This window comes from Pinus tabuliformis, chromosome X, assembly GCF_031772625.1.
Source record: "Pinus tabuliformis cultivar Carrire ecotype Pingquan chromosome X, CPIR1, whole genome shotgun sequence".
In the NCBI taxonomy this organism is placed as follows: Eukaryota; Viridiplantae; Streptophyta; class Pinopsida; order Pinales; family Pinaceae; genus Pinus; species Pinus tabuliformis.
Window position 1 is genome coordinate 666155961 of NC_142308.1, and position 27737 is coordinate 666183697.

At 34.7% G+C, this 27737-nt stretch overlaps 1 protein-coding gene across 1 annotated transcript; it reads left to right on the forward strand.

Moving 5' to 3' along the window:
* The first annotated feature begins 21583 nt into the window (after positions 1-21583).
* Positions 21584-24700, forward strand: LOC149141730 (cytochrome b561 and DOMON domain-containing protein At3g25290-like). The gene is made up of 3 exons (XM_089446620.1): positions 21584-22614; positions 23652-23906; positions 24021-24700. Exons 1-3 carry the CDS (start codon positions 21997-21999, stop codon positions 24345-24347), a joined length of 1200 nt encoding a protein of 399 aa, XP_089302746.1. The 5' UTR covers positions 21584-21996; the 3' UTR covers positions 24348-24700.
* The last annotated feature ends 3037 nt before the right edge of the window (positions 24701-27737 follow it).

The following is a 27737-nucleotide window of genomic DNA, read 5'->3' on the forward strand; positions in this document are numbered from 1 at the left end:
TGTGCACATATACTACAGGGCTTCCAGGGTCCAAATATTTTGTACATATTACCTGCCCCAGCATTAAGTTAGACAACTGCCCAATGACATTAATGGTAGGGGCATCCCTTTTTCTTCTTCCTGGATGCTTGAAGCACTTATCCTTAATCAAATTATTTTAAACGGGAACATCCTTGATTGCCTAGAGAAGGGGGATCTTTACACATAGATTTTTCTCCAAGAAGTTCAGTTTCTTCTGGGGTAGGCTGGAGTGGTTGGGCTAATCTCTTAGGAAAGGGTGGATTTACTTTAAGTTTTCTTTCGTCTCTTTCTTCCTCAACCTCCCTATGTGGAGAGGGAGGTTGGTTATCAAGGAGAATTCTCCCAGATCTTAGGTTGATCTCCTGGATTTCTACAGCATAAGCTGGGTATGATGTCTCTCCCCTGTATACTTGTTGAGCCTGCCTATTGTTTGGGTTCGAATTTGGCTGGGCAGGCATCTAGGGTTTCTTGGGTGGAGCAGAGTGCAGGAGTTGTGGTTGGGTAGGTGGTGGAGGCAATAGGGTTGGAACATTGTTGAATTGGGGCCTCCACCCCTAGAGTGGAGTATTTCACTGATGTTGTGGTTTAACATAAGGTTGAAATGACTGGCTGGCTAGCTGGGAATGATACTAAGATGTATAGGACCAAGGAGGAGGTGTAGACCAGGAAGGATTAGTAGGGGGTCCCCAAGAAGGTATAGTTGTGGTTTGGTTGGGGTTGTAATATGCATGGGATGATCCTTGCATACCCTACTGGTATGGTCTAGTCCCACGAGGTCTCCTTTGGTTAATGTAGCACAACTACTCAGTGACCCCTTCATCGCCTTGATATACAACTCTGAGTCAAGGTAAAGAAGGGCACTTGTCTGTGGAGTGGTTTTCTTCATAGACTAAGCAAATATTAATACAGTTCAATGGACATTCGTTCCTAGGATGCCTCCTGGTGCATCTAGGACAAAAGATGGCCAAGGCTTTCTCTGCTTCCTCTTGCTTCCTTTTGATTTTCATGGTGTCTAATTGCAAGGCAAGGGTTTGCAGCATATCACTTTTGAAATCTTCCAGCATATTTCCAATTTCACCCTTGATGGATGAGTTGGAGGATGATGTATTGGCCATAGGTTGACTACCCCTACCCTTTTTCCTAGTTGCCCTAGAATGGTTTCTAAAGGCAATCTTAATATCTTCATAGCGTAATTGGTAGATATCTCCTCCTGCTATCATATATAAGGTATCCAGAAGATCCTCCCTTACTCCTCTAAGTAGGACCAACTTTAGTGACTCAGGGTCAAGTGTGCACCTGGTCCTTTTGTAACTGAGCTGGAATCTTTCTTCATAGTCTTCTAAGGATTCATCCTGGCCTATGGTCATCTTGAAAATCTATTCTTTAGTATCCTTTGACCTACATTAGTCCCTATATTTGTTGTTAAAAGCATGTTGCATCTGAGCCCAATTTGTGATGCTAACTCCAGGTAAACCCATGAACCGGCGCAATGTTGCATCCTTGAGGGTAGATGGAAACATTTTTAACTTTTTCTCATCATTTGTATAGTCATAGGTTCGGCATATAACAACAAACTCAAATAGGAAAGTGTCAAGGTCCTCTGTGGTCAGGCCATGGAAATGAGGTAGAGCAAAGGGGCTTATATTCTTCATCTTAGTGTCCCCATTGGTCTCCTTGATGGGGAAGGAACCCTCAATTCTCTCTCTATTTCCTCTGTCATTTCAGTTTTCAACCATTGGTTCAGTAGGAATGGGTTCTTCCTCTTCTTCTTCCCCTATAGGTTCCTCAAATATGTAAGGTTGCTCACCTAAAGGGTCTTCCAATTCACCGTCACTGAAGAAGAGAGAAGGTTGACTATTGGATGCAGTGGGGGTATTTGACAAGAATTTCCCTGAATTGTCCCTATTCCTACGAGGCATGAAAGGAAATGTTTTTGTAAGAATTATTATTATTATTATTATTATTTTATTATTTTATTATTATTATTTTTTAACGCTGGAAAGTACTCTACAGAAAGGAAATTGCTTATTGAATGAAAAACCACTAGCAAGAAAAACTACTTGCTGAATTGAAATCCTACTTGCAAAATGAAAAGGAAAGAAGATAATGACAACTGAAAGAAAGGAAGAAACTAGATTACTTTTGTAGAAATAAACTAATGGAAGAAAATTGGAGACTAGAAATAGAAGAAAGAAATAATCACATTCTACTTATACACCTCCTCGGCAATGGCGCCAAAAAGTGATGAGCCTAGGTATTGCAACAAGAATGTTGCAACTCCTAGGGCTACCAACTTTACTTATCAACCCAGGTTTCCTACAAATTTGGAGGTGACAGTGCTATATGCACAAGTAAAAGTGAAGGTCCTGCCTGTTGTCACTGCTCGTCTAGCAAGAGACTCCAGGGGTTCCAAGCCAGACTTCTATAGGGTCAGAAGAAGCTTAATTCTTTGATGGAAGAAGAGAAAATTTATTCTAAGGGAGAGCTACTCTACTGCAGTAATGAAGAAAACAACATGTAATGCTAAACCACACCATAACCTAACTAACCATCTAAACAACTGTGCTAAACAAAATTGCTAAATCAACACTAACCTAATGCTGATGTTATCACTTAAGAATTCTAATTCCTAAATTTCTCACATTAGTTTGAGGGTAAAGGTTCGGTGCTAGTCTAGGTTTGATTTTTGTTTGTCTTAGAGTCTGAATCTTAGGAGTCTTGATGGTATGCTTAAATAAAGGTCAACCATTCATCAACCATTCATCCTCATTCATCACTGGTCTCATAACTCACACAATTTCCATGTGTCAGCTTTGTTCAAAGGTTATTATGTGCTACAAAGCTCTTTAGGTGATTTCGTAGTGCATAAATCATTTTTAGGTGATTACGCAGCGCATAAATCCTTTTTAGGTGTTTTCGCAGCGCAACATGCTTTAGGTGATTACATAGCGCATAATCCAGATTTTACACTGGCTGTGCTACGAAATCGGAGATTCGTGCAATCCGTAGCAAATCTTTCCTAACTGTCAAATCTTTCAAGTTCTGTTATGGTTGCATTATTCACTGTCAGCTTATACACTCCACATATCATGTCCAACCGCTCGTTTCCATTATTACAGTCGTTAGGTACCTTGGTACGCTCGGATTGCAAGTTCCAAGAAAAGCCAGGTATTCACAATCTTAATTATGATTGTATTCGTTGCATGAGGAAGAAGTCTGCAAGTTTTCAATTTGAATTGATTGAACACCAAGCGAGGCAGTTATCAAGCAAGACAGGGATCGAATATTGAGCAGTGCTAGTATTTCTAACCTTCGTTACGCTGAAGTCTCATGGAAGGATCTACAGAAAGAAAAGAGCACACGTCAGGGAGATGTTTGAGGAACGAACCTGAAGGTCTAGACCTTATCCTGAAGAATAGAGAAGTTGAGCACGCGTTCAAGCAGGTTGGATGTTGGAATTTTTGCGAGAAACTCCAGGGAGGTCATGCACAAATCACCAAGGAATTTGCTTTGAATTTCACAGGACTGAATTCAAAGGTTGGGATGCTCGAATTGCAAGTCTCACCAGAGGTAATATCCACAGTTACTGAGATTCCAAGGGGACAAGAAACTTGGTTTAAGAATTTCAAATTTGATATGACCCCCTGCAAAGAATTTCTGAAGCCCAAGTTCATTGACTCAGATTTAAACAAGTCTGTGCCTAGAAATTATGTCAAGGACTCATATGCCAATTTGCTTACCTGCATACAGAGGTACCTTACCTGTGAAGGGAGATACAATAAGGTGTATTCATATCATTTTAAGCTTTTTCTGCATTTCACAGGAAAGATATCTCTTGATTTACCTTTCTACTTATTTCGTAGTTTAAGCAAAATGTGTGACAAGGTGCAGCTAAGGAAAGAAGCCTGTGAAACCTCATTGTTTCACCACGGCTTAGTTAAGTTGATCATGTTGCATGAACTCCAGAAAGTAGGTAGGGACTGGCCCACATTTATGTTTATGTCTAGTTTCAAGAATGAGACTGGTCTCAGTCCTCAAGCTGCAAAAGATCTTCCAACAACAACTGGTCATTAGGAAAAAACAAGATCCAGGAGGTTTGCAAAGTTGAAGGCTAGGAAACAAGTAAGGGAATCCACCAAGCCACTGATTATCCAAGATACACCCCAGTAGTCCCTTAAAGAGAAAACTCAGATCAAATAAGGTGCACATGAATCAAACACAGGTGAAGGTGTCCAAAGAAGAAGGACTAGGAGCCAGGTAGCTAAAGAAAAAGTCAAGTCAGTGATTATTGAGGAAAGCCCTGTTTCAAAGGGAGACTTGAATGATTTACTGCAAGCCATTGATATTGAAGAATCTCCCCTAGTTCAAGCAGATTTGATAGAGTCAGGAAAAGACAAGGCTAAGAGAGTCAAAGCCTCGAAAAAAACTCAAGTTTGATGATCAGGTTGCTCAATTTGTCTTGGCTTACGAGGAATTTCAAACACATACAGGAGGTACTGCCAGGAGCAGATGAAACAGAGGAGATAACACAGTCTCATGAAGGAAAAGATAAAGGTAAAGAAGTTACCCTTCAAGAAGAAGATAGTGTTGAAGAGTTGAAAAGGAAGTTGGAATTGGCAAACTTTGAAATTGCTAGACTGAAGAAAGCCTCCAGGAAACATGCAATCAAGGAAGCTTATTTTAACCAAATGCAAGCTCGGTGGGAGGACAAAACATTTCAAATACCCGAGGTGGTCGACTGTAATGTTCAATTCCATAGCTGGACTGTCCCTGCAATAAAGGAAGCACAATTCATTAGAAAGGTCAATACAAATCTAAGAGTTGGGATCAGAGTCATGAAGAAGCAAATTGAAGAGTTGAAGCTGCAACTAAGGCAGCGGGAAAGATCTCCTTAAGGAAACCACACATCAAGTAAGGTTATGTTCCAAATTTTGATGGTTTTCCTTGTTATAATTTTTCTTGAAGAATCATACATTTCCACTCAGTTTTGAAAAGAGTTAGAGCAGTTGAAAAGAATGTTTAAATATAAGGAAGCTCAAGATAGCAAATTTTTGGTATTAGGCTCTGTTTTGGTGATTACACAACAGTTTCATAGCGCGCTACGAAACTGCTAAAGATGATGCCTAATGCACAGCAGTTTCGTAGCGCGCTACAAAACTGCTGTAGCTACATAATTAAAACTCAGTCAACCAATTTTGAGGGACCGAGGGGAAATTTTTGAAAAAGGAATCTCTTCAAAGGATCATGTAACAGGTGTCAACATTCAACAAGGGAAGAAACAGGTGGAAGAAACATATATTCGAACTCTAAACTTTTTGTTATAAAGTGATCAGAGTTACTACAGTTCATGATATGTTAGACAGCTTGGAGGAGGTCTTGTCTTCACACATGGAAAAGGTCGACAGCACATCAAGGACGTGGCATTCTAATATATTTTTGTATAATCAAAGAAGAAGGACATGGTTCATTGGTTTCAAATATCTTTGAGGAAAACCAAAAGCAGATAAACAGGGGCAGTTTCCTACTTTTCAGGAGCAATGGAGAAGATGTGACATTAAGGGCCAGCAGGCAGCTACAAACACCTACCACAGCTAAACTAAAAGAGACCACTTGTCAAAGAACGAGAATTGATTGTAATTAATGCTATTATTAGCATGATATGGAGTTAGACTCCTATTTGCCTTAGATCTCTAAAAAGTCTAGTTAGCAGTTTGTTACATTTAATAGGTAGTTAAAGTTTGAATAGGTGTCATAAGAAGTAGAATTTGAGTTCCCCTCATGTTGGAGGAGGAATCTCAGCCTTGTAAAAGAATTCTATATATAGGAGAGAGGGCAATGTACTAAGGGTTGGAAATTTATTGAAAAAAGCTCTGCTATTGTGCTATGTATATGACTCTGTTTTAGTAATACAAGGATTGGCTTTACTTCTCAGGAATCATAAGGATTTTACTGTTCAGAATTTTGTGTATTATCTTCTCTTCAATATTTGCAGTGGTATAGATGTGTGATTACTTAGAAATCACTAATTGTGCTCTAATTTCCCTCACATATTTATAAACTGTGTTGTCCTGTATGTTTCTGGTGTATTCTAAATGGTTAAATTTTGTATGCCCTGACTTCTATGTAAGGTTGATGTCATTGTTATTCTGAAACGAATTTGACTCCATAAGCCCAATGGATACTTTCTAGTTGTGTTTCCACCACTCATATTTTTACATTTGTTTCATAAGAGTTAGCCATCTTTATCATAATCAAAGATCATTAACCCGTTGAGAGAGCCCTCTCAGGTTGGGGAGGCTAAGCCTCAGCCTAAAGTAGGCTTGAAATAGTTACTTGAAGTCTACCTGATCAGCAGCCTGTCAGGGTCTGATTTTGAGATAACAGCTGCTATCTAAGTTGCAAAGGTAAAGAGCATTAAACTATACTAAGGTGTAAGAAAAGGAACTAAACTAAATCTGTTTTCAAGCAGAAGAGCAGTCGAAGATCGAAATTGGTGAAAGGAGGATGTAAGGACACAGTAGTGCATGGGGACCATTGGATTGATCAACGAACAGAAGATGGGTGGCAAAGATCTTATCACGGGGGCTTAAGTGAATAGATGGATGAATAGGGTTAATGAACAGGATGAACGACGAAGATCTTATAGCGGGCCATTTAGGGAATAGATGGACGAATAGGGTAAAAAAGTAGATGAACGGTGGAGATCTTATCGCGAGGAATTAAGTGAATGGATGGACGAACAAGATTAATTGGCAAATGAACGACGGAGATCTTATCGCGAAAGAAATGTGCGGAAATGATGGAGCGGGTTTTCAGAGGCGGTAAGCAGTTTCTCGCGCGCCCTCAAAGCTATAAGCTGTATTTTGAAATTTCACACGATTAGCCTAACTGGGTGACACGTAGCATGGGAAAACCACTTTTCTTGTGTGCTCTCGGGCAGGTAACGGTCGTGCAAGAATCCACGTGAGATTGTGTGATAGCCATCGAATCAGGCTAGACAGATCAATGGTGGAGATTGGGGCGCATAAAGTATTGAGGTGATGTGATAACCGTTGGATCAAGAGACATATGGATGGTGGAGATTAGAGCGCATAAAGTAGGTGGAAGACTTCGCGCGCGATGGTCGTTGGGTAAACTAATGAATCGGACGGTGATTGGTCAGGTTTGTTGTGGATCGGATGATGAGGAAACGATGCATGAAGAACATGCTGAAGGAGGTTTCAAATGAAAATGACAGAAAAACCAGTGAGGGTGAGGGTGGACCGAGAGTGAGGGAAAACGATGATAATGAAATGAAACAAGTAACTGCATCAAACAACAAACTCCAAAGCTCATGCGAGAACTAGAAACCTATGTTTTGGGATTGCTAATGGGTCCCTTCCTCAAGTCATGGTCCCACAGGGAGGAGGCGAGGCCAAGACACCTGTGGACAACCTTATGGTGATCCTTTTCTCCTAGCTAACTTGATAATAAAAAAAAACACAAATGGAAGTAACTAAAGCACAACCGATCTACTCTACACTATTGTAATGGGAATGTAGCTACTTAAGCAAATGAACAGAAAACCAGGAAGCTATGCTATACTGCTGTAATGGAAATGCAGCTACTTAAGAAAATGAACAGAAAACCAAGAAGTTACTTAAGCAAATGAACAGAACCAGAAATCTATGCTAGCATACATGTACAATAAAGAGGAGCTTTGGTTGCTCGGGTTGGGCCCTAACCCAAGAGCTTCAACCCTCTGAGTTAACTCAGTGCTGGCTCAAAACAGAACTCATCTTTATTATAAAAACCATGGATTACATAACAAATTGTTACAAGTCTTGCAGCTCAGAAATAAAGTAGAGTTTTACAATAAGAATCTAAATCCTAATGAGGTCCTAAGCCTCTCTACTTATACATCTGAAGTCTCCAACGACTTCCTTCCCATTAGGGAGGCTTGGCTCCCCACTCAAGATAAACTGGTTTCTGTCACTTTCACTTTCTCGGTTGTCTTTTAGTCCTCATGATTTGGCTGTTTTCACTCTGAGATGATGGAGGAATATTCGAATAGAGGGGTAGTAAATGAGGAGGATTTGCCTCCTATAATTCCTCTTCCTTGTCCCATTCGAGTTTTGACCAAGGTCTTTGCCACAGTTCCTTTCTTTTATCCTTTATTCCTACATTTTTCCTTGCTTTTATACTTTATTCCTGTATTACATGCACATTAGACCACAAAGCAAAATATCCAACTCTAACTCATCTCATAAACAAAATATAATCAAAAGTATGCAATAAGTTGTGAGAATAGTTGATTTGACTAAGCTAGGAGGTGAATTAAGGCTCATATAATTACCCAATGATCAGGCTTATCAACTCCTAGGAGAATTTTAGTTTGCGAGAGAGGTCATCCACTTTGAAGAAGAAGCAGCAAGAGAAACAGTGAAACTTAAGAAGCAGAAGGAGAAAGAGGTGGAAGATGTTCGAAGTGACCCAGAAAAGGGGGAAGATGATGAAACGTTGTAACAAAGCAACGCAACCCTAGAAAAGAAGAAACAAAAGCTCAAGATGAAAAGGGAGGAAGAGATCAAGAAATGACAAGGGTCAAGTGACGAGGGCCAACTTGAAAATAGGAGGCGACAGGAAGAGGAAGAAAGGAAAAGCAACTAAAGGAAAAGCAGCAGGAAGAACAAAGAGCCAAGGAAGAGACAAAAAAGAAGAAGCAGCAGGAAGAGAAGATAGCCAGGGAAGAAGAAGTGAGAACAAGAACTAAAGGAACAAGAAGAAAAGTTCAAGCAAACCTAGCAGCTCAAGAAGAAACAAGAGCAAGCTAAGCTATAGAAGAAGCAGTTAGAGGAAGAACAGAGGAAAAGAGAAGAAGAGGAAAGGAGAAAGATGAAGCAGGGAGAAATTAGTAAGACAACTAAACCGAACACAAAACAAGTCGAACTAGCTCCATTATATGTTCCTCCTTCTACTCCCCTCATCGGAGGACATCTGCCCTTCCAAGAGCTGGGCTTCTGTAAAGAAGAAGAAGAAGAGATATTAGATGTCACCAAGCTCACCTTTGACCAAGTTAGCCTCAAAATCAAGCAGAAGAGGAGGAAATGTTATGCTAGAAACCCTACAGAACCCTTATTTGTCACCACATCTAAAGAGATTGTTCCTGACACCATAGTTATTCCTGAGATGATTGCCTTGGCTAGAACTACATTTGTGACTACAGCTAAACATAATGTGGCTATGATGAGCAAACAAATAATGGAGCTCCAAAACGGGCTTCACGCATTGGAGCAGAAGCTTAGGCCGTTAAGGCAGAGAAATACATGAAAAGAGAATAGGAAGAAAATGCATCCCTCCACTTAGTACATTCCAGTACAACTGAACTTCGAGCAACAATCAAAGATGACGCTGAGACGCTCAGTGAAGCCATGGAGATGGTCTATGAAGAGATGTCAAAACTACATCACACAGTGGCACCGATCTTGGCCATACAAACCCATACAAAAGAGAGGGTTGCTATGTTAAAGGAATTCATTACCACTCTAGATAGTATACATGAGTGGTCCGTCAAGTATCCGGGGGCACCGACGGTAGTCCCGAAGAAGGATTGGATCACCATGCAAAATGCCAAAGTCTAGCTACGCATCAAGATCCAGTCAAAGGACAAACTAGCCAAAGATGTAGATAGAGTGTTGGCTTCATATAGACACCTTTTCAATGGTCTGGAATCAATGATCGAGGTCCATGGAGTCCTATCCATCAGAGAAGTCAGGCATGTGAGAAAGTAGGAAGATATCTCACAGGAAGTTCAGGAATTCGTTGACACATATAGACAGGTCACCCGCGTAGATGAATTGCCCGTTATAAAGGAGAATATCACACACTATGTGGTTGAACCAGTAAGGATGTATACAAAACTGGTAGCCTTTGGCAATCAAGTGAGTTCCAAAAGGACCACTCTCATATCGAATGCCCTCGAATGCCCTCGAATGTCTGTACAGACATAACGAAGAACAACCACATATCACCCCCATTGCATCCGAATACAAGCTATGGCGCACTTACCTAATGGAGAAACTCCACCTAGACATTCCCGAACTTTCTATTGTTAAGTTGATAGAGTAGATGTTTGCTTATTTTGTGATTTTGGAAAATTAGGATAGGATAGAACAATTTTGGAATGTAAAGAGTCATAAGGAAGTCTAAAGGTCACTAGGTAGTTGAAAGGTCATGAGGAAGCCCAAAGGTCAGGGGTAGGCCAAAGGTCACCCTCATTTTATAAATACACCCTCATGACACATTGTAAAGGACTTTTAGCTGAGGACTTATTTTGGGACAATATTGTTTTGAGAGAACTTATGCTCTTATGATATATGCAAGGAGTAATTGTTATTTTCCACTATTGGATTACAAAAATCTTTTATGTCGTGGTGCCATGGGTATTATTTTCTTGATGGATCGAATGTTCCTGAGATTTCTTTGATACACAGTCTATTCATGTGTTGTCTTGTGCTACAAACTTTGTTTTGTTACGCATGGATGGTATATGACTTGCTAACTCTATGCTTCTATTGGTGAATTGTTTCATTGATATTGGCGTAATCTTACTGTAGACTGTGTGCTCGCTTATGCTTATAGATGCTTGATTACTGTGAACTATTTTATAGTTGTTGAGCACTTTCTTATATAGACATGAATCTTATCTGAAGTCTGCTAACAGTTACTTTATGTAAGGTTTATGTTATTTATAATCTTGTTATTCATGGTGTTCATGTTATAAACTTTTGTCGGTTATTTCCTTGTATTTATTGAATTTCATGCGTTTAATTGAGTCTATATCCCACCTCTGTCTGAAGCGAGCTCAACTCATCAGATGGGATCCTTAAATCAAACGGTGCAGTGTCTAGTTGGGATCCTACACTAGGGAGATCCCCTTTACTATTGGCAAAGAATTTCGGCCCGTCAACATAATGCAATTGCATGATGAAACTTGTAAGTTCCAATCCAACCCAACAAGATATATTGCATCACCTTTACGCAAAGCAGGTTTAGGAAAAAAAATATTTCCATGCACTATTATAGCCCCAGATTGACCTAGTGTCAGATGATCATATTCTACTAATGCAAAGTTGTGTATAGGGTGCAGAAAGAAAACATCTCTACTTATCTCAATTTGGTAGGCATGAAATCTTATGACAATATTTGATACAGAAATGGGCACTGTATTCTTGTCAGCCACAACTAGTTCAAGCATCTTAGAATGATAGATCAAAACCCCCGTTCCTGTAGAAGAATTACTTTCAAGACCATCATTATCAATACTTGGTGGTACTGTGACAAAAAGCTTAGCAAGGCTTGGTTCAAGGAGTTTATCCACAACAGGAGGTTTGGAATATGACATATTTACATTAATGCCATCAATGACTTTGGATGCATCCCTTTCTATAACACTAACTTCTCCATTTGATGATGATACTTGTGGTTGTGATTCTCCATTTGATAATGACATATGTGGTTATGGTCGGTCACTTTTCATTCTACAGAATTATGTGTTGTCAATTTTTGCATATCAATATTTGGTATTATTTTTTCCCTGTCCTATATCTATTATAGAAGATATAGGGTTGAGGGGGTCGTCGGTTCGTTTACGAATGGAAAGCATGGGAGAATCTATATCAATTTATTATACATGCTATTATGCTTGCTTCCAAGGCCAGGCGATAGCTAGTGCTTTTCTTAAGCCAGGTGCTAACAAACGCTTAGAAGAGAAGGAAAGTAAGAAGGGAAGGGATGTTAAGTGACGAGCCTGACGTAGGAAGACGAGGTACTAAGTGGTGACTCGACCATCATCCAAATACCTAAGAAAGAAAGACCTGAGCTTGGTTGTGTTTGTATATCCCAAATGTAATTGCAGGTCTTCTTTCCCACGGTCCAGTCACATCATCTCGAGTGTAGAGTTGAGGCTTTGCATTAACAAGGGGCTGTAAAATTGATTCTAGTACATCGATATCATGAATTTGATCATCCCTTTCTGTCATGTACTTCTTCCAAAACACTTGCTCAAACTCATCCTCCTTGACACTAATGTTAGTTTCTATTATAGGTATTAAATTTGGTGTTTTAAAAGCCTTCAAGGATTCTATAATTGATCTTTTTATCTGTTGTAATGATTCTTGAATTTCACTGAACAATTCAAATTTAGATTTATGAGACTCGCTTAATTCTTCAAAATATGCCTCCATAATTTCAGGATTTAATCTTGATGGTAGATTGTGTAGTGGATAATGTCCAAGGGTCGAACGAATTTGATACCACTATAACAACAAAGTTGATTCTTGTTGTACCTTAAAATGTAAAATACACAATGTATCGTAAATAATATTTTTTATTAATAAGATGAATGCACAAGGATGATTGAATGTTACAACGAGGGTCTGCTTATATATCTAGGCAAGTGCCCCTTCATGAATGGTCATGTCCTTTAGACACGCCTTTCATTTAACTAATGACTATTTAATTAATCATTATTATGATTATTTATTATTTATATTTATTTTATTTTTATATAAATTATATTCATAACATAAACATTATGAGGCATGATATGGATACACATTTTTTTAGCTATATATGAGATTTTGGACCAAATTTTTTTTATATCTTTTCCATTGATCTCGTTACCATGTGGCAAAACACAACCGAAATACATATGATGTGCATGTTATCTCCTAATTGTTCAACAAAATACTAAGTTTACCAAAGAAAAAAGAAAAAAAAGATATGAAATCAATTTACATTTATTTCATTTGAAATATAGATTATAATTAAGTATAAAATCAATTTACGTTCATATTTCTACTTAGATGAATCACAACTAAGCTCTATACCATGAATATGTTTTTCATAATAATTTTATAATATTAAAAAATTTCATTTTCATATTTGTTTGTATATTTTTTAAGCAATATTTAACTTCATATTTTCCTCTTATTCTTTCTTATAATTTAAAATAAATAACAAAATTTAAATTTTCATAAGTATAATGAATACTATAAATACAAATCATAATTTAAATTATTTTAATGATAAATACCATGAATAAAAATTAATTTTAAATTATTTTAATGAAATTTATAATTTAAAGTTCTTGTTTTATAATTTAAAGGTTTTGATCTCAGTGGACATTAACCTCCTTCATCATTATCATCAAAATAATTTAAAATATCATAAAAAAAAAATTAAATTAATAAAAAAAATTCTTATATTAAAAGTATTAATAATATAAATTAGTTTTTATATCAAATATATCAATCTCAAAACAATAATTTATGAAAATGATTTAACTAAAATTTAATAATAATAATAAAATAAAATTAAAAAATATTTATCTTCCTTTCAAATAAAATTCAAATGAAAACTTCAACTCAAAACTATTATAAATATAAATAACGATAAACAAAACTAAAACAATTTAATTCAGGATTATCTTAATTTATATTCCTTAAATTTTATAAAAATTATTTAAATTTTATAAAGTTTATTAAGTTTTATAAAACTTCATTAATATTAATTATTATATTAAATTATATAACTACATATTTAAGAAACGCTCAAGACTATAATAAAAGTAAGAAATTAAATATAATTTCCATAATATACCTTTTATAATAAACAATAAAATATAATGTATGCATTTTTAAATTATATGTTTTATATTTAAATATAAAAAGTTAAAGTTATATATATACACACCAGTGAAAATTTTATTATAATTTAATTGTCAAATTAATATTGAGGACAAATATTACTAATTATTATTGGTGAATGCAAGTGGACTCATCATTATTATTCAATAAAAACTACACCACTTGTAATTATTTTGTTGGTAATCTTTAAAGGGCGGGTTTTTCACTCTTTGTCTCTTAAATTGTTAACTTATTTCTTTTCATTAATAAAAAAAAAATGGAGTTGTCTTTAGTACGACTTTTTGGAAGCTTTTCTGGTGGATTTTTCCGGTCTAATTTCTCTAAAATCCAGTAGGAATTCATTGAAATCACAAGTTTGATGGGTAAACCTGCACAATAGAAGTGCCCTAGAGGTTTTCCAGGGTGTTGAATCCATATATATAGTCAAAAAACTAGTTTAAATAACCCAAATCAAGATTTCACCACAATTTGTTCCGCCGAATTCTGGCACTGGAAACTCCAAAAAAATCGCACTAAAGACAACTCCAAAAAAAAAAATCTTAATCAAACAAAAACCTATTATAATTTAATTGTCAAATTAACCTTGAAGACAAATATTACTTGTTAATATTGGTGAATGCAAATTGACTCATCACTATTATTCAATAAAAACCACACTACTTGTAATTACCTTGTTAGTAATCTTTAAAGGGTAAATTTTTCACTCCCCAAATCCTTTTGTCTCTTAAACGGTTAACTTATTTGTTTTCATTCATACAAAAAAATAACCCTTAATCAAACAAAAACCATTTTAAAACCTACTAAAAACACCTCTATATATAATTCCTAATATACTATAAAACACAACAGACTACCTAACACGCTTTAATTCATAAAAGCCAACTGGTTTATAATATATAGTTATACATCACTTTAATAGATCCCCTGGTACTTTTTCCGCTCATAGATTATCTTTCTTTTTTTTCAGGAACGCTCATAGATTATCTTTACCAGGTTGTTCTTTGAAAAAAATAAGGTATGACCTTGAGGCGGACCCTCTCCCGTGGGTGTGCTCTTGCTAAAATCATAGGATCTTAGTATACCCGACTTGCAGGTGGTTGGTTATGCTCTTGGTGTTATAGTGGCAGCCATGAGGTTTGATCCTGGGTCTCCCGTGGATTAAACTTGATAGTTACCGATAAAAAAAAAAAAAAAAAAAATTATTATTTAAAATTTTAGGGATAATTTCATTTGTTATTGAAATGATGTAAAATCTATTTAAAAAAATTAAAATTCAAATCTCTTAATTATAACTTAATTTAAAAGTAATTTTTATTAATTATTTTAAATTGTGAAATCATTTTAAGACACATTCAAATATTCGGTGATATATTATTTTGAAAAAATAAAAAATGAAAATATTATAAAACCATTTTATGATAAGTATTTGGTTCTATCCAAAGATGTCATATGTAAATCCACAATCATGTCTTTTAAAGTAGTAACTTAAACTTCCAATTTTTTGGATTTAATTATGTAATCGTTGTAAGATGGTGATAAGTTTTTCGTTGTATTAAAAGATACTTTACATATAAATGTATCAAAATCCACATTAACGTCTTTTAAATTAGTAACTTAAATATAGTTTAAGTGATAGAGAGGAGCGTTGTATGATATCTTAGTTTTTCATAAATGGAATATTTTAGAAATATATTTTTTCAAGAATATTGTTTTTTTTAATTATTAGTTTTATTAATAAATAATAAATATATTTATAAAAAAATAAATATAAATATAAACTATTTTTATTTTATGAAAAGTATATAAAATTACATTTTATATAGAATTAAATATATATTATTATATATATTTTAAAATAAAATAAATGTTATATTTTTGAAAAAAATTATTACAATTTTATTTAAAATTATAATTTTATTTAGTTGATAGGAATTTTTATTATTTATTATATATTATAATAAAATATATTATTATTGTTTACTAAAAAGAGGTGGCAGAGGGGATTTTATTTAATATTAATGGAATGATATAGGTAAAAAATTTATGGGCTTAGGAAAGAAATCTAACAACCAAGTAGAGATGTATTAACTATATTTATTTACCTTATTCTTGGAAATGTATTCCTCTTAAAATAATGATGGATCTCTCTGGACGATGTGCAAGGATATTTAATGTCCTAAGGATGAGATTCGTGTGGATTAACAAGGGAAGCAGTGTTAAATCAGGATGGTGCCTCACCTTAGTTCCATTCATGTTTGTGTTTGTTCCTCCAGGTGCGTCGTCTCCTCAGTGGTTTGTGAATTTGGTTTTGGTTCAGCCTCAAGACTCAATTATGGTGTTAAGGCAACTAATCTTCTGACATCTCTACAAAGAGCTTCACTTTAGGTTTCAATTGCTTCTCTTTTGGGTGGTGAATTTGTGGGTTATACACTCCAATTCGTGGGAATTGTGGAGATCAGGGCCCACTGGTTCGGAGGCCTCCCCGATAGAGTCAGAGCTTCATTTTTATGTCATCCTCAGTCTGGTCTAGGCCTCCAATTTTGGAAGGTACCTCTTTCTTTCCTGTTTTCAATTCTGGTTTCTGCACTCAATTCCGCTTGGATGGAAAATGTAGGGTTATAGGCTCTTCTCTCGGTGCCTTGGATGTTAATTGGAATCTAGAAAGGTGGTTTGAGGCCAACAGTTGTGTTGTCCTACTTCCCTAGAGTTTTATGCATGACCCCGCTTCAGTGGTGGTGGTGCAATTTTTTTATTCCTGCTTCAAAGTCAACCTTAGCCTTTGCTGCAGAGCCGTTTGAAATCTTACATGGTTATTATATCATTTGGGCTCAAGTTTCATACAATTTAAGGTTCAAAAAAGTGGAATTAAAGTTCTCTAGTTATCATTGCCTTGAAGCCATCGTGGGGTGTCTTGGGTTACTTCCATTTGCTATCGAGCCTTGTCGAAGTCTTGCTCAGTGTGCTCTCATGAATTATGGTTCTAACTCAAAGTCCTCCTCAGCTGCAAGCCCATGCTCTCATTGTTTGTCTACTCATGAATCTCTTCATAGGGCATATTATGATTTGTAAGTCAAATATTGCCAAATGTATCACAGTCAGGTGGATCTCACTAACAAGTTATTAACTCTCCAACACTAGATCTCCCACTTGACATATGAAGTAGACACACTCCAAAACATTATAATGGACCTCAAACTTAGCAAATATGTACCCACAAGTCTCGACCAACACCAGGATGATTCAAGCAAGCAGGGCATAGATATCAATAGGCCAACTAAAAATGATTATATTTCAGGATTGTCCCTATATGTGGCTTTTTGTCCATAGAAAATTTTAGGAGCTAATATTCACAGGTGGGCTAATTTTGCATAAATTTTCCAAAAAAAAGATTCGCCAATTTCCATTTTTTATAAAAATGATTTGCCCAAATTTTACAATATAAAATTATTTTACCTTAAAAATCGCTATAGAGAGTATATATAAACTCATCATAAATTTGAATAATTTTACAAATACATCAATAAGCATTTTATAGTTTGCATATTAGGGACTAGTGAGGTTTGCCAATCTTTTTAAACTTCAAGATAATTTTCCATTCTTAAAATTTTCCTTGTTTTCATCTTTTTGCAATTTTGCAAACCTGCTATAATCGGGTCTACTGTTAGTTTGTTTTTGGGTCCTTTTATGTAATGGGCTAGTTATCTCTCTAAATTTTGGTTAGTTTTGAATTTCGAGGATGTAACCCACATGTATTTGTTGTAACTTAATATCAAATTACTCATTTTTGTGTAAAAAAAAACGTTCACCAAAGTCCACCCCCATGAGCATCACTCGATGTAATGAGTGTTAAGTGAACTATTTAAAAATCATGAGAAATTAGTCAGTTATGACTACCTCTCATGGAAATGGCCATAGATGAATGACTTACTTAATGCAGTTGAATCCCAAAATAATATCTAACAAAATCATTTTATTTAAAAATGAAATATATTAATAAATAAGTGTATGAAACATCTCACCTCTACTTTAATAATAAAAGCATAAAATGTTAGATGTATTCTAGTTCTTCATATTTGGAGTGGACTTAATATTTATTAAGGAATTGTTTTTCCCAAACTTTGTTTTCATTAAAAATTTTCCATTATTTATATTCAAAGTTTTTCTTTTTTTTCAAATAAAAAATGTATAAGATACATTTACTTGATTTTCTATATACTAAATTTATTTTAAAAAATAAAGATTTTATATATACTAAATTTATTTTTAAAAAATAAAAAAATGTTAAGATTGATTTACTTGATGATTTTAAAACTAATTTAATCAGATAAATTAAATGGAAGGTAAATGTTTATAGATATCAATAATCAAAATAACTACTCTAAATTTACTATGGAAGTTCTTAATCTGTAGATATAATAATCAAAACACTTACCCCGAATTTACCATAGAAATTTTTAATCTACAATTAGGCTTTGTTACAATGATATTGGCCAACACCGTGACTTATCAATACCACATGCCCAAAAAATCATATCTCACTTTATATGACACTTGTTCATATAAGAGTCTTTTTTAATTAATCAATTTGATTAAAAAGGAAAAAAATGCATAACTACATTGGAGATAAATCTCAACCTTTGATTTGTGTGTACTATTATGAATATTCTAGAATATTCCATGGAGATTAAATCCTTACCATCCACCTAATAATTATTTATAATTAAATTAAAATTCTAGAACCCCTACTCCAAAATAAGCATGCTTATCAACCTATATATATATATATATATATATATATATATATATATATATATATATATATATATATATATATATATATATCTTTGCTAAGTTGTGTGAGTATAATTGTGCGCTGAACCTTTGACTTGAGAAATTGCGACCCAAGGGCATCTAAGCCGTCAAAATCTCCCGAGGACCACACTAGGCCTAAGCCACATCAACCATTAACATGGTTGGATTTTTTCCCACGTAGTTTTGAACCAGTGACCTTCACAACATTAAGTGCCTTAATAGTACACCCTATCACGTCTATTCTATTCCCCATGGGCTAATATTTTATATAATTCAACATCACCAAAATACAACAATTTTTGAGAAAAATGATATAATATTAATAATATCTCATTAAAAAATAATTTTACCCAATTTTACAACCAAAATATTTAGGTGGAAAAGGTACAACGATGACACTAATGTTAAATGATGACGTGGGAAAGAGGAACTCAATAAATTCCTGTAGCACTTTAATGGGATATCAAATGACATCAAGTGCACAATGGAACTTGAAGACACTAATAGTACTCCCTTCCTTAATGTATTAATCGCAAGACAAGATGATGAGAATTTAGGACATCGAGTATTCAGAAAAAAAAAAACACATACTCACAGTTATCTCCATGCATATTCTCACATCTATCTTGTTTAGAAAATTGGGATCTTGAACACCTTGGCCTTAAGAGTTGTAAAGATATCTGATACTAAACACTTAGAACAAGAATTGAACCACCTTATAAAGGTCTTTGGGGAAATTGGCTACAAAACAAAGATATCTTTAAAGCCATCAAGCGAGCAAAAATAAGGAAGACTTCTCCTCAGAACTCAACAAACTCATAACCTTTTATTGAGAAAGCACACCTTCCATACATCCATCGTGTAACTAATAAAATAGATAAAGTTCTTAAGAAAAATAATATTGGTTCTGTGTTCAAACCATTAGAGACGATTAAACAAAAATTGAAATCCGTAAAAGACAACATTGACCAACATCAACTCAAGAGAGTGTACAAAATTGATTGCTCTTGTGGTATGTGCTACATTGGTGAAACTGGGAGATCCTTCAAAATAAGAATAAAAGAACATGGAGCAAACATAAAAAATCAATGCACCCACACTTCTAGTCTTGCCAAACACTCCTTCCATAGTAAACACCATATCTGTCTTGAAAACATGGAGATCGTCTCCAAAGACGACTACTATTTTAGAAGAAGATTTAGAAAGGCTTTGGAGATACTTAGACATCCAAACAATCTCAATCAAGATGGTGGACTAGAGGTAAATAGTAATTGGTTCCCTCTTATCATTTAGTTCATCAACCCCTAGTTTCTTTTTTCCTTGAGTATATGTTTCCCTTTATTGATGTCTCTGCCCTAGATTCTCCTTGTCGTACCTTCACACCCCCTCCTTTCTTTCCCTTTGATTGTCCCTTACCCTCCTTTCTTTTATGTTCATTCATTCTTCGAGAGTCATATCAATTCATTCTCGGCATAAACATATTAATTCATCTCTATTATCACATTATCAATATTAATAGGGTTAATATTAATATTATGACACTATTAATATTGATAGTCTATTATTAGGTATGTGACTAATATTAATATTAATAATTCATTCTAAGTTTAACATTTATATTATAAAACATAGGACTAATATTAATCATTCATTTATTAGATATAAGACTTATGTCAATAATTCATTTCTTAGATACAAGACTTCCATTTAATAGATATAATACTAATACTAATAATTTATTATTAAAATATATGATTTATATATTAATATTAATTATTATTAATAATTAATAAATTATAACAATATTAATATTACATTATTAATATCAATAATATTTATAACTCATTATTAATTATTTTATTAATTTTATAATATATATTAATAATATTTATAACTTATTATTAATTATTATATTAACTTTATTAATAATTTTTTAGATTTTTAATTTTTTGACCATTAATTTAATTTAATTTTACTTTCCCCTTTCATTCTATTTATATCTCTTTTTCGCTCTTCCTTCTCGAATATTTTTGTCTTTCATGTTATTTATATCTCTTCTCCTCTCTTCCTTCTCTCCCAACATTTTAAAATATTTTTCTTTTATTTACTGATTAGACCCTTTCATTACACATTTAAAATATATCAAATATTAGACCATTGCTTATATATTATTTATATATGCACCCCATCTCAGCTGGTGATCCCAAAATTAGATCGTTTTCTAATAAACTTAAAATATATATGTTGAAGTTATTGAAACTAATTTTTATTTATATAAGAACACCCTATCCCAAAGGCTGAAAATAACTCGCTTGCCAATGAACAGTAAATGGGCGAGGTTGTATATAATATAGGCTGACAATTGGATTTTGGTAAATCAAGGTGATCATATAAGCCAAACGCATTTACGGCCATTTAGCAAGCCCATCCCAACCACTCCCATTGACAAGGACAGTGTTTTACATTCAAAGAAGTGTGTACACCCAGAAAAATTACATTTATATGAACGGCTATTAACATTAAAAGATGCCCATTTGGCATTATACCATATTGAGTACCCATAACAAGACAAACCTTCCCCTACACCGGCTACCTTGTTTGTGCAGAGGTGGCAAATAATGGAGAGCAACGAACTGGTTTGGTTTGGTATGGTTGGTGGAACTGTAGAAGTAAACGTATCAATGAATTCTTTCACACCAAGAAGCAAGAAGCAAGAATGCATGAGTTGACACAAGGAGGAAGAAACAAAACAATGGAAACTTCCAGTGGGGAAATATTTAAACCAGCCAGAAGCATCCACATGGAAAGAGGGGGGAGGAGGAAGAGGTCAAGTGGTGGGAAAGCAAAAGAATGGTAACTGGTAAGACAGAGTTGGTAAATTGTCTAATCAGTCAAGCACCCATTACCCACTCCTTAACTAATATCGTACATACATACAGAAGAGTAGTAGAAGCTCTGAGTAGCCTTACGCCTATGCTTACGCCCCCCGGGTCGACCCCATTACTTTTTCCTTTTCATTGGCGGTTGGAATTGGTCAATATGGGAGCTTCCATCGCTGAACGGATCAACGATCGAATGAGTTGGGTGGGTGAACGGTGTTGTCTGCGAACGCGTTCTTTGGCTGCTCTTTCCTTTCCCTTTCCTTTCTTTATCAGTCGTCGGTCCACCCCATCTCTCCTACCTGCACACGCCAATTCAATCCTTAGACATTTCCCCACAATTGGCTCCAAGTCTCTCTTTATTTATTGCGACCCACCCCTCCTCTTGTTCTACAACACCAGTTTGCCTTTGTTTCACAATCTCAGGCTTCCTCTGGAATCAAACCCATTTGGCCACGAGTTTAAGTTTCAGAGCCTGTTTTTTCATTTGGGGTTTACTATTCATTTAAAGCTTATTTGCTTCTTTTTTCTAACCCACAAAGCAGATTTATGCGTTCGACTCTGCTGCTGCTGAGAATTTGATCGATTTTGCAAACATGGGTGCTTATTCCGCACTGTTGGGTTTTGCTTTGGTGGTGATATTGGCTTGGCAAGCATCGGCACAGACTTGCAGTAAATCGTTACAGAGCACTAGCGGGACCAAAACATTTACTAGCTGTAATGACTTGCCTTCATTAAGTGCTACTCTGGCATGGACTTATTTTCCTGCGAACGGGTCAATCGCGATTGGCTTCAGAGCCACTCCTGCGGCCTCTGCTGGGTGGGTAGCTTGGGGTATAAACCCAACGGCTGCACAAATGGCTGGCACACAGGCTCTGATTGCCTTCAAGCATTCCAATGGATCAGCGGTAGTTGGTACTTACAATATCAAGGATACACAAAGTTCTCCGCAGCCCTCTAGTATTAGCATCACAGTGAGCGACAAGAGTGTCATCATCGAGAACAGCGGTCATATCATCATATTTGCAACAGTCACGCTTCCTTCAAATAAAACAACTGTCAATCATGTGTGGCAAGTGGGCAGTGCAGTTAACGGACTGGTTCCCCAGGCCCACGCCATGAATGCGGCCAATTTGGCCAGTGCCAAACAGATAGATCTCGAAACTGGAGCCTCCTCTGGTGGCGCTGTCGTTTCTCATAAGACTCTGAAAGATGTAAGTTGTATAAACTACTACAGTTACATTTGGGCCTCCGACTCTTTATTTACTCTCTGATTTCTATGCCATTTTTATTAAATATAGGAATGCTCTGGTTCATTGTCTACTGTGACTTGTCCTCTTTGGGAAGCCGGGTTTTGGGGCTAATTGTTAGGATGGTACATGCCATATTCCTATCCATGTCAAACGCTAAATTCGAACATTCTAACCAACCATATGCAGGAAGAGAGAGTTGGCCTTGAATGGTTATTTTTAAACTTAGGCTCAACAAATAAGCGTAGTCTAAACTGGTGACGACGATTTTACCTGGAAAACGATTTTACCTGGACAAAATGGTTTTTCCAGCACTATTTTGATGAAATTCAGTATAGCTGTCAAATTTCAGAATTTTAGGTGTTCTAGAGGTTCTTGAATTTTAAGTGTTGGATTCTTAAGAGTACTGAAACCATTTCCACCATTAAAAAAGATTCAAACACTCCCATTTTCACATTATTTTGGAAAAAAATCTCAGGACCAGTCCCAACAAATATTCTTAGAAACTATAAGCCCTGGTGAGGGGCATAGTTTGTGGAGAAGTTCAGTCCATAACAGACCTACTTCTAATTCTGCAATCCAACTTACAAATATTCTTAGAAACTATAAGCCCTGGTGAGGGGCATAGGTTGTGGAAAAGTTCAGTCCATAACAGACCTACTTTTAATTCTGCAATTCAACTTGTTCTCTATAGAAAGCTAAACATATCCCTGAAAGCTATCAGGACCCGTTATGCGCAGATCTTTTACATAAAGTCCTTTCTATCTCACTGCCAACAAATAATATGTTGGTGGTCCACAGGGCTTTGGATCGATGGTATTCTTTGCACTAGGTCACCCAAAACACCTCTGCAATGATAGGAATTTCTGTACATTGGATCATAGTTTTCTGGGTTGGGATTTACTTTCTTGAAGAAATTAATTTTTGTCATTGTTATTGTTATTTATCTCTTATTAAGGTTGTATATGTGCCTGATATGATATTTGTTTGAATGAATCCAGAGGCACGGGATCATTAATGTTGTTGGTTGGGGCATATTGATGCCTATTGGAGCGATGCTTGCTAGATACCTGAGAATGTTTGAATCTGCAGACCCTGCATGGTTTTACCTGCATGCCTTCTGCCAATCTGCAGGTTATATTCTTGGGGTGTCTGGTTGGGCCACTGGTCTTAAACTGGGCAGCGACTCTCCAGGGGTAGTGTACCATTCCCACAGGAATATTGGGATTACATTGTTCTGCTTTGGAACTTTGCAGGTAATGAATGTTTGCATTGGTTGTTATGATTATTATCATTAGTATTGCAAAACTTAGAGTTCTTAGTGTGTCCCTCCATGAAAATGCTTATCTGAGTATCTATTAACTTGGCAGATATTTGCAATTCTCTTGAGGCCAAAGAAGGATCACAAGTTCAGGAAACACTGGAATGTGTACCACTATGCTATTGGGTACTCTGTTCTCATTTTGAGTATAATAAACATTTTCAAGGGCTTTGACATCTTGAAACCTGGAGACAAGTGGAAGCATGCCTACATTGCTGTCATTGCTTCTTTGGGTGGAATTGCTCTAGTCCTGGAAGTGGCAACCTGGATTATCTACTTCCAACGCAGGTCCAAAACTTCTCCAAGGGCTGTCAACACTGCTTATGGTAATGGTGGTGGCCATGGCTTTAAGTCACATGATGATAATTCTGTATAGAATGGCAGCGTTAATTCCTTCCTTATGACTGAAGTGTGGCAGAGCTCTGTATCATCCTTTTTGAAGGAAGACCACATAATATATATGTCGTTGCTTTCAGAGGTAGCAGCAGCAGTATCATATCAATTGGGAGATTAGTTCCACTTGAGGCTAGGTTATAAGTAATTCTTTTGTAATTCCTTTTTATGTATTTCAGTTAGAAAGGAGGATATATGTAGAATATACCGCCATAGTTGCCCTTGTATAATGAAATCCCTCCCTTGTTAGGGGTTATTATTACCTTAACTGATACTATGGATTGATTGACTGTCAGCTTGCTTTAATATAATACAATTTTTCAGGATTTCTTTCAATATTTGCCATACCAATATACCTCATGAAATTTACAGCTTTATGTGGAAGCAAAGTCAACAAACCATGGCCGACTTTCTTCATTGCTGGCATGCACGATAATTTAAAGTTCTCTTTAAAAATGGTATTTTTTAATACCTGTAAATTAATATTTTGAATGGGTAGCTCAAACATCTCTTTCGAAAAATAAAATTATAGAAATAAATTTAGCAAACACAGTGATAAGACATTTTCGAAAAAACGTGCCAGTCGAACACGCTTGTTAAATAAATATATTAAATCACAGCGACATGATCGAGAATAGTGATGTTCTAGAAGAAACGTCTTTTTTTCCCTCATAGTTTGTATATTAATATTATGCTGATAATTTTAGAATTGATTTTTAATATTTATGTTAATGATACGTTTTTTTTCCACATAGTTTGTATATTAATAGTTCGTATATTAATATTATGCTGATAATTTTAGAATTGGTTTTTAATATTTATGGTAATGATGATTATTATTATTTAAAAGTGGTAAAAGTTATTATGATTTAGTTTTTAATTAGTAATAGTTTTATTATTTTTTATTATTATTTATAAATATTGTTTGACATATTATTATTATTTGAGGTTAATTATATCACTTGAGATGATTTATTGGTAGTTTATAAAGTTATAGATTTTCATTTTTATTAGATACTTTTAAGTTTTGGGTTATTAACTTATTTCTTTATTTCTAAGGAAGACAAGCTCTTAAACAATCATATTTCAATTGTCAACTAAAAAAACATCATAACTTAATTGTAAATAGATAGTGTGGGGAGAATCATCATTAGTTCATCATTCACTATGATTCTTGAATGTAAAGTGGCTAATCAACATCATTCAAGGAAAACCATGACATCTGAAATGACTTGCTAATGAACCTACCACAACTTAGTTGTAAAAGAATAGTGAGGAGAATCATCACTCACTACTATTTGTGAATGTAAGGTGGCTCATTAACATTATTAAAAGAAAATTATTTCATATGAATTTGCTAGTGGTCTTGTAAGGGGGTGGACTTCCACTCCTACCAAACGTCTTTCACCCATATATAAAATCATATGCTATTCCTAGTTGCAATTTAACCTCTTAACCATGAAATTCTGAACCATCTTGTTCCTAATAACTTTAGATTTCATTGAACAATTCCATTTATTTTTATCAATTAAAAATAAAATTAATTATCACATATTATATATTAAAGCATTCAATTGAAAGAATATTTTTTTAAATTTAGGTTTGACCTGTTGAGATATCCATATTAAGGAATAATTAACTATTTAACCAACTTAGAACCATCTTAACTCTAAATCTATCAAGATTCGAGATGGATCAAATCCCTCAAGATCCATTTTTTTTTTTTAAGCATTGCAGATTTTTTGCATCTTGCGGGATTTGATCCTTCTTGAAACTTTTGATTTCGCTGGTGGACGGCCATGCCAAGATTTTAGATGGTCATTATTATGTATATTTATAATTTTTAAAATGAAAATGAGCTTTTGAAAGTTACGAAGTATGATTATAACCTAGAAAGTATGATAAAAAAATCAATTCAAAAATTACATAACAAATATGATAAACAATAACAAAATAAAAATGATTGATGATGAAAGTGCTGAATAATAAGATACATATAATTAATGATCGATCAATTATAGAATGATATTCTCAATATTCTTTAGCTTTTCTTGTAACCACACTTGCTAGCTTTCCCATTTTTTGTATCCATCATATAAGAAAGGAGCTTCAAATTGAAGAATATTCAAATCCTTAACTTGAGGTATTGAAATAAAGGTCATACTCTACCTCTCTTTTTTTCCAACATTAATGATCACTTTCTCTAACGTCAACCATTATGATTGCACAAAGCACTAAACTTGACATTATCCATTGTACAAACATTAAGAATCAATGTAGTATGATAAAATCAACGCAACAAGCCTCTTAGTTGGAAATTGTGTACTTAATGAACATTGATATCTATGTTGTTAAATGAAGCAATGCACTAAAATTGATTTTATCTATTTTACAAACATTGAAAGCAATATAATATACTAAAAATAATGTGTTACATATACTAAAATTGATGTTAGTATCCATTCTACAAACAATAAAATCAATGCATTGTTGATTTTATCTATTGTACATCTTCAACATTACCCACATGGGCCTTATTGTAGTTTTTAAAGGTTTAAACTATTCATTTTATTAATTCTTAAGTGAATGTAATGATTCATTGTGCATTCATCAAGAAGAGCAATGGAAAGATAAGTTGGGTGGTCATGGGCATCTTCATTGGAGGGTTAACCGCCCAAGATTCTTACATCTTTTACATGGAAAATCTATACATAAATGTCATGGATTGGGGAGCTATGCTATCTCCCTCACTTTTTTGAAGGCTCACTCTTCTTGAAGCTAAAGGTAATATTACCCCTAAAGCCCAAGGCATCCTTCAACCTTGTGACCATAATTTGAATAATTTCATGTCAATCATATTAATGTGTAACAATGATCTAACATACTACTCTTTCACCTCAAACCAATATGAAACCAAATGTCTCTGTATGTACTTGCATTTCCAATTATAATTCATTGCTTTATTTATTGCCTAAGCAACTTCTTTAATCCCACACACTCACATTTCTAATAATTGGTGTAGTGTGGAAAATATTCTCAACAACCACACTTTATAAATGTCAAATTTCATCTTGTAAAATAAATATTTGGTTTAAATGAATCCATATTTCAATACTTTGGATTGTTTAACTTGATTGTGAATTGATACAAAAAACATTGTCAAACACATGGACAATGTAAATTTTTTTAATAATTAGCTCACAATGAATAAATTTAAAGTATTAATGGATACTATTTATTTTTTAGTCTAGTGTGTAATCTAGTGTAAGAATTCACATTTTTATTTCATGTATATGTTATATTATTTCCAACTTCAAGTGTTTACCATTTATGTTTGGATGGTTATCTTATTGTTTCCATACATAGTAGTGAG

Coding starts and splice junctions, on each gene's coding strand:
- LOC149141730 (XM_089446620.1), top strand. CDS start 21,997: ATGGGTGCTTATTCCGCACTGTTGGGTTTTGCTTTGGTGGTGATATTG. Junction 22,615..23,651: donor CTCATAAGACTCTGAAAGAT/GTAAGTTGTATA, acceptor GAATGAATCCAG/AGGCACGGGATCATTAATGT. Junction 23,907..24,020: donor TCTGCTTTGGAACTTTGCAG/GTAATGAATGTT, acceptor TTAACTTGGCAG/ATATTTGCAATTCTCTTGAG.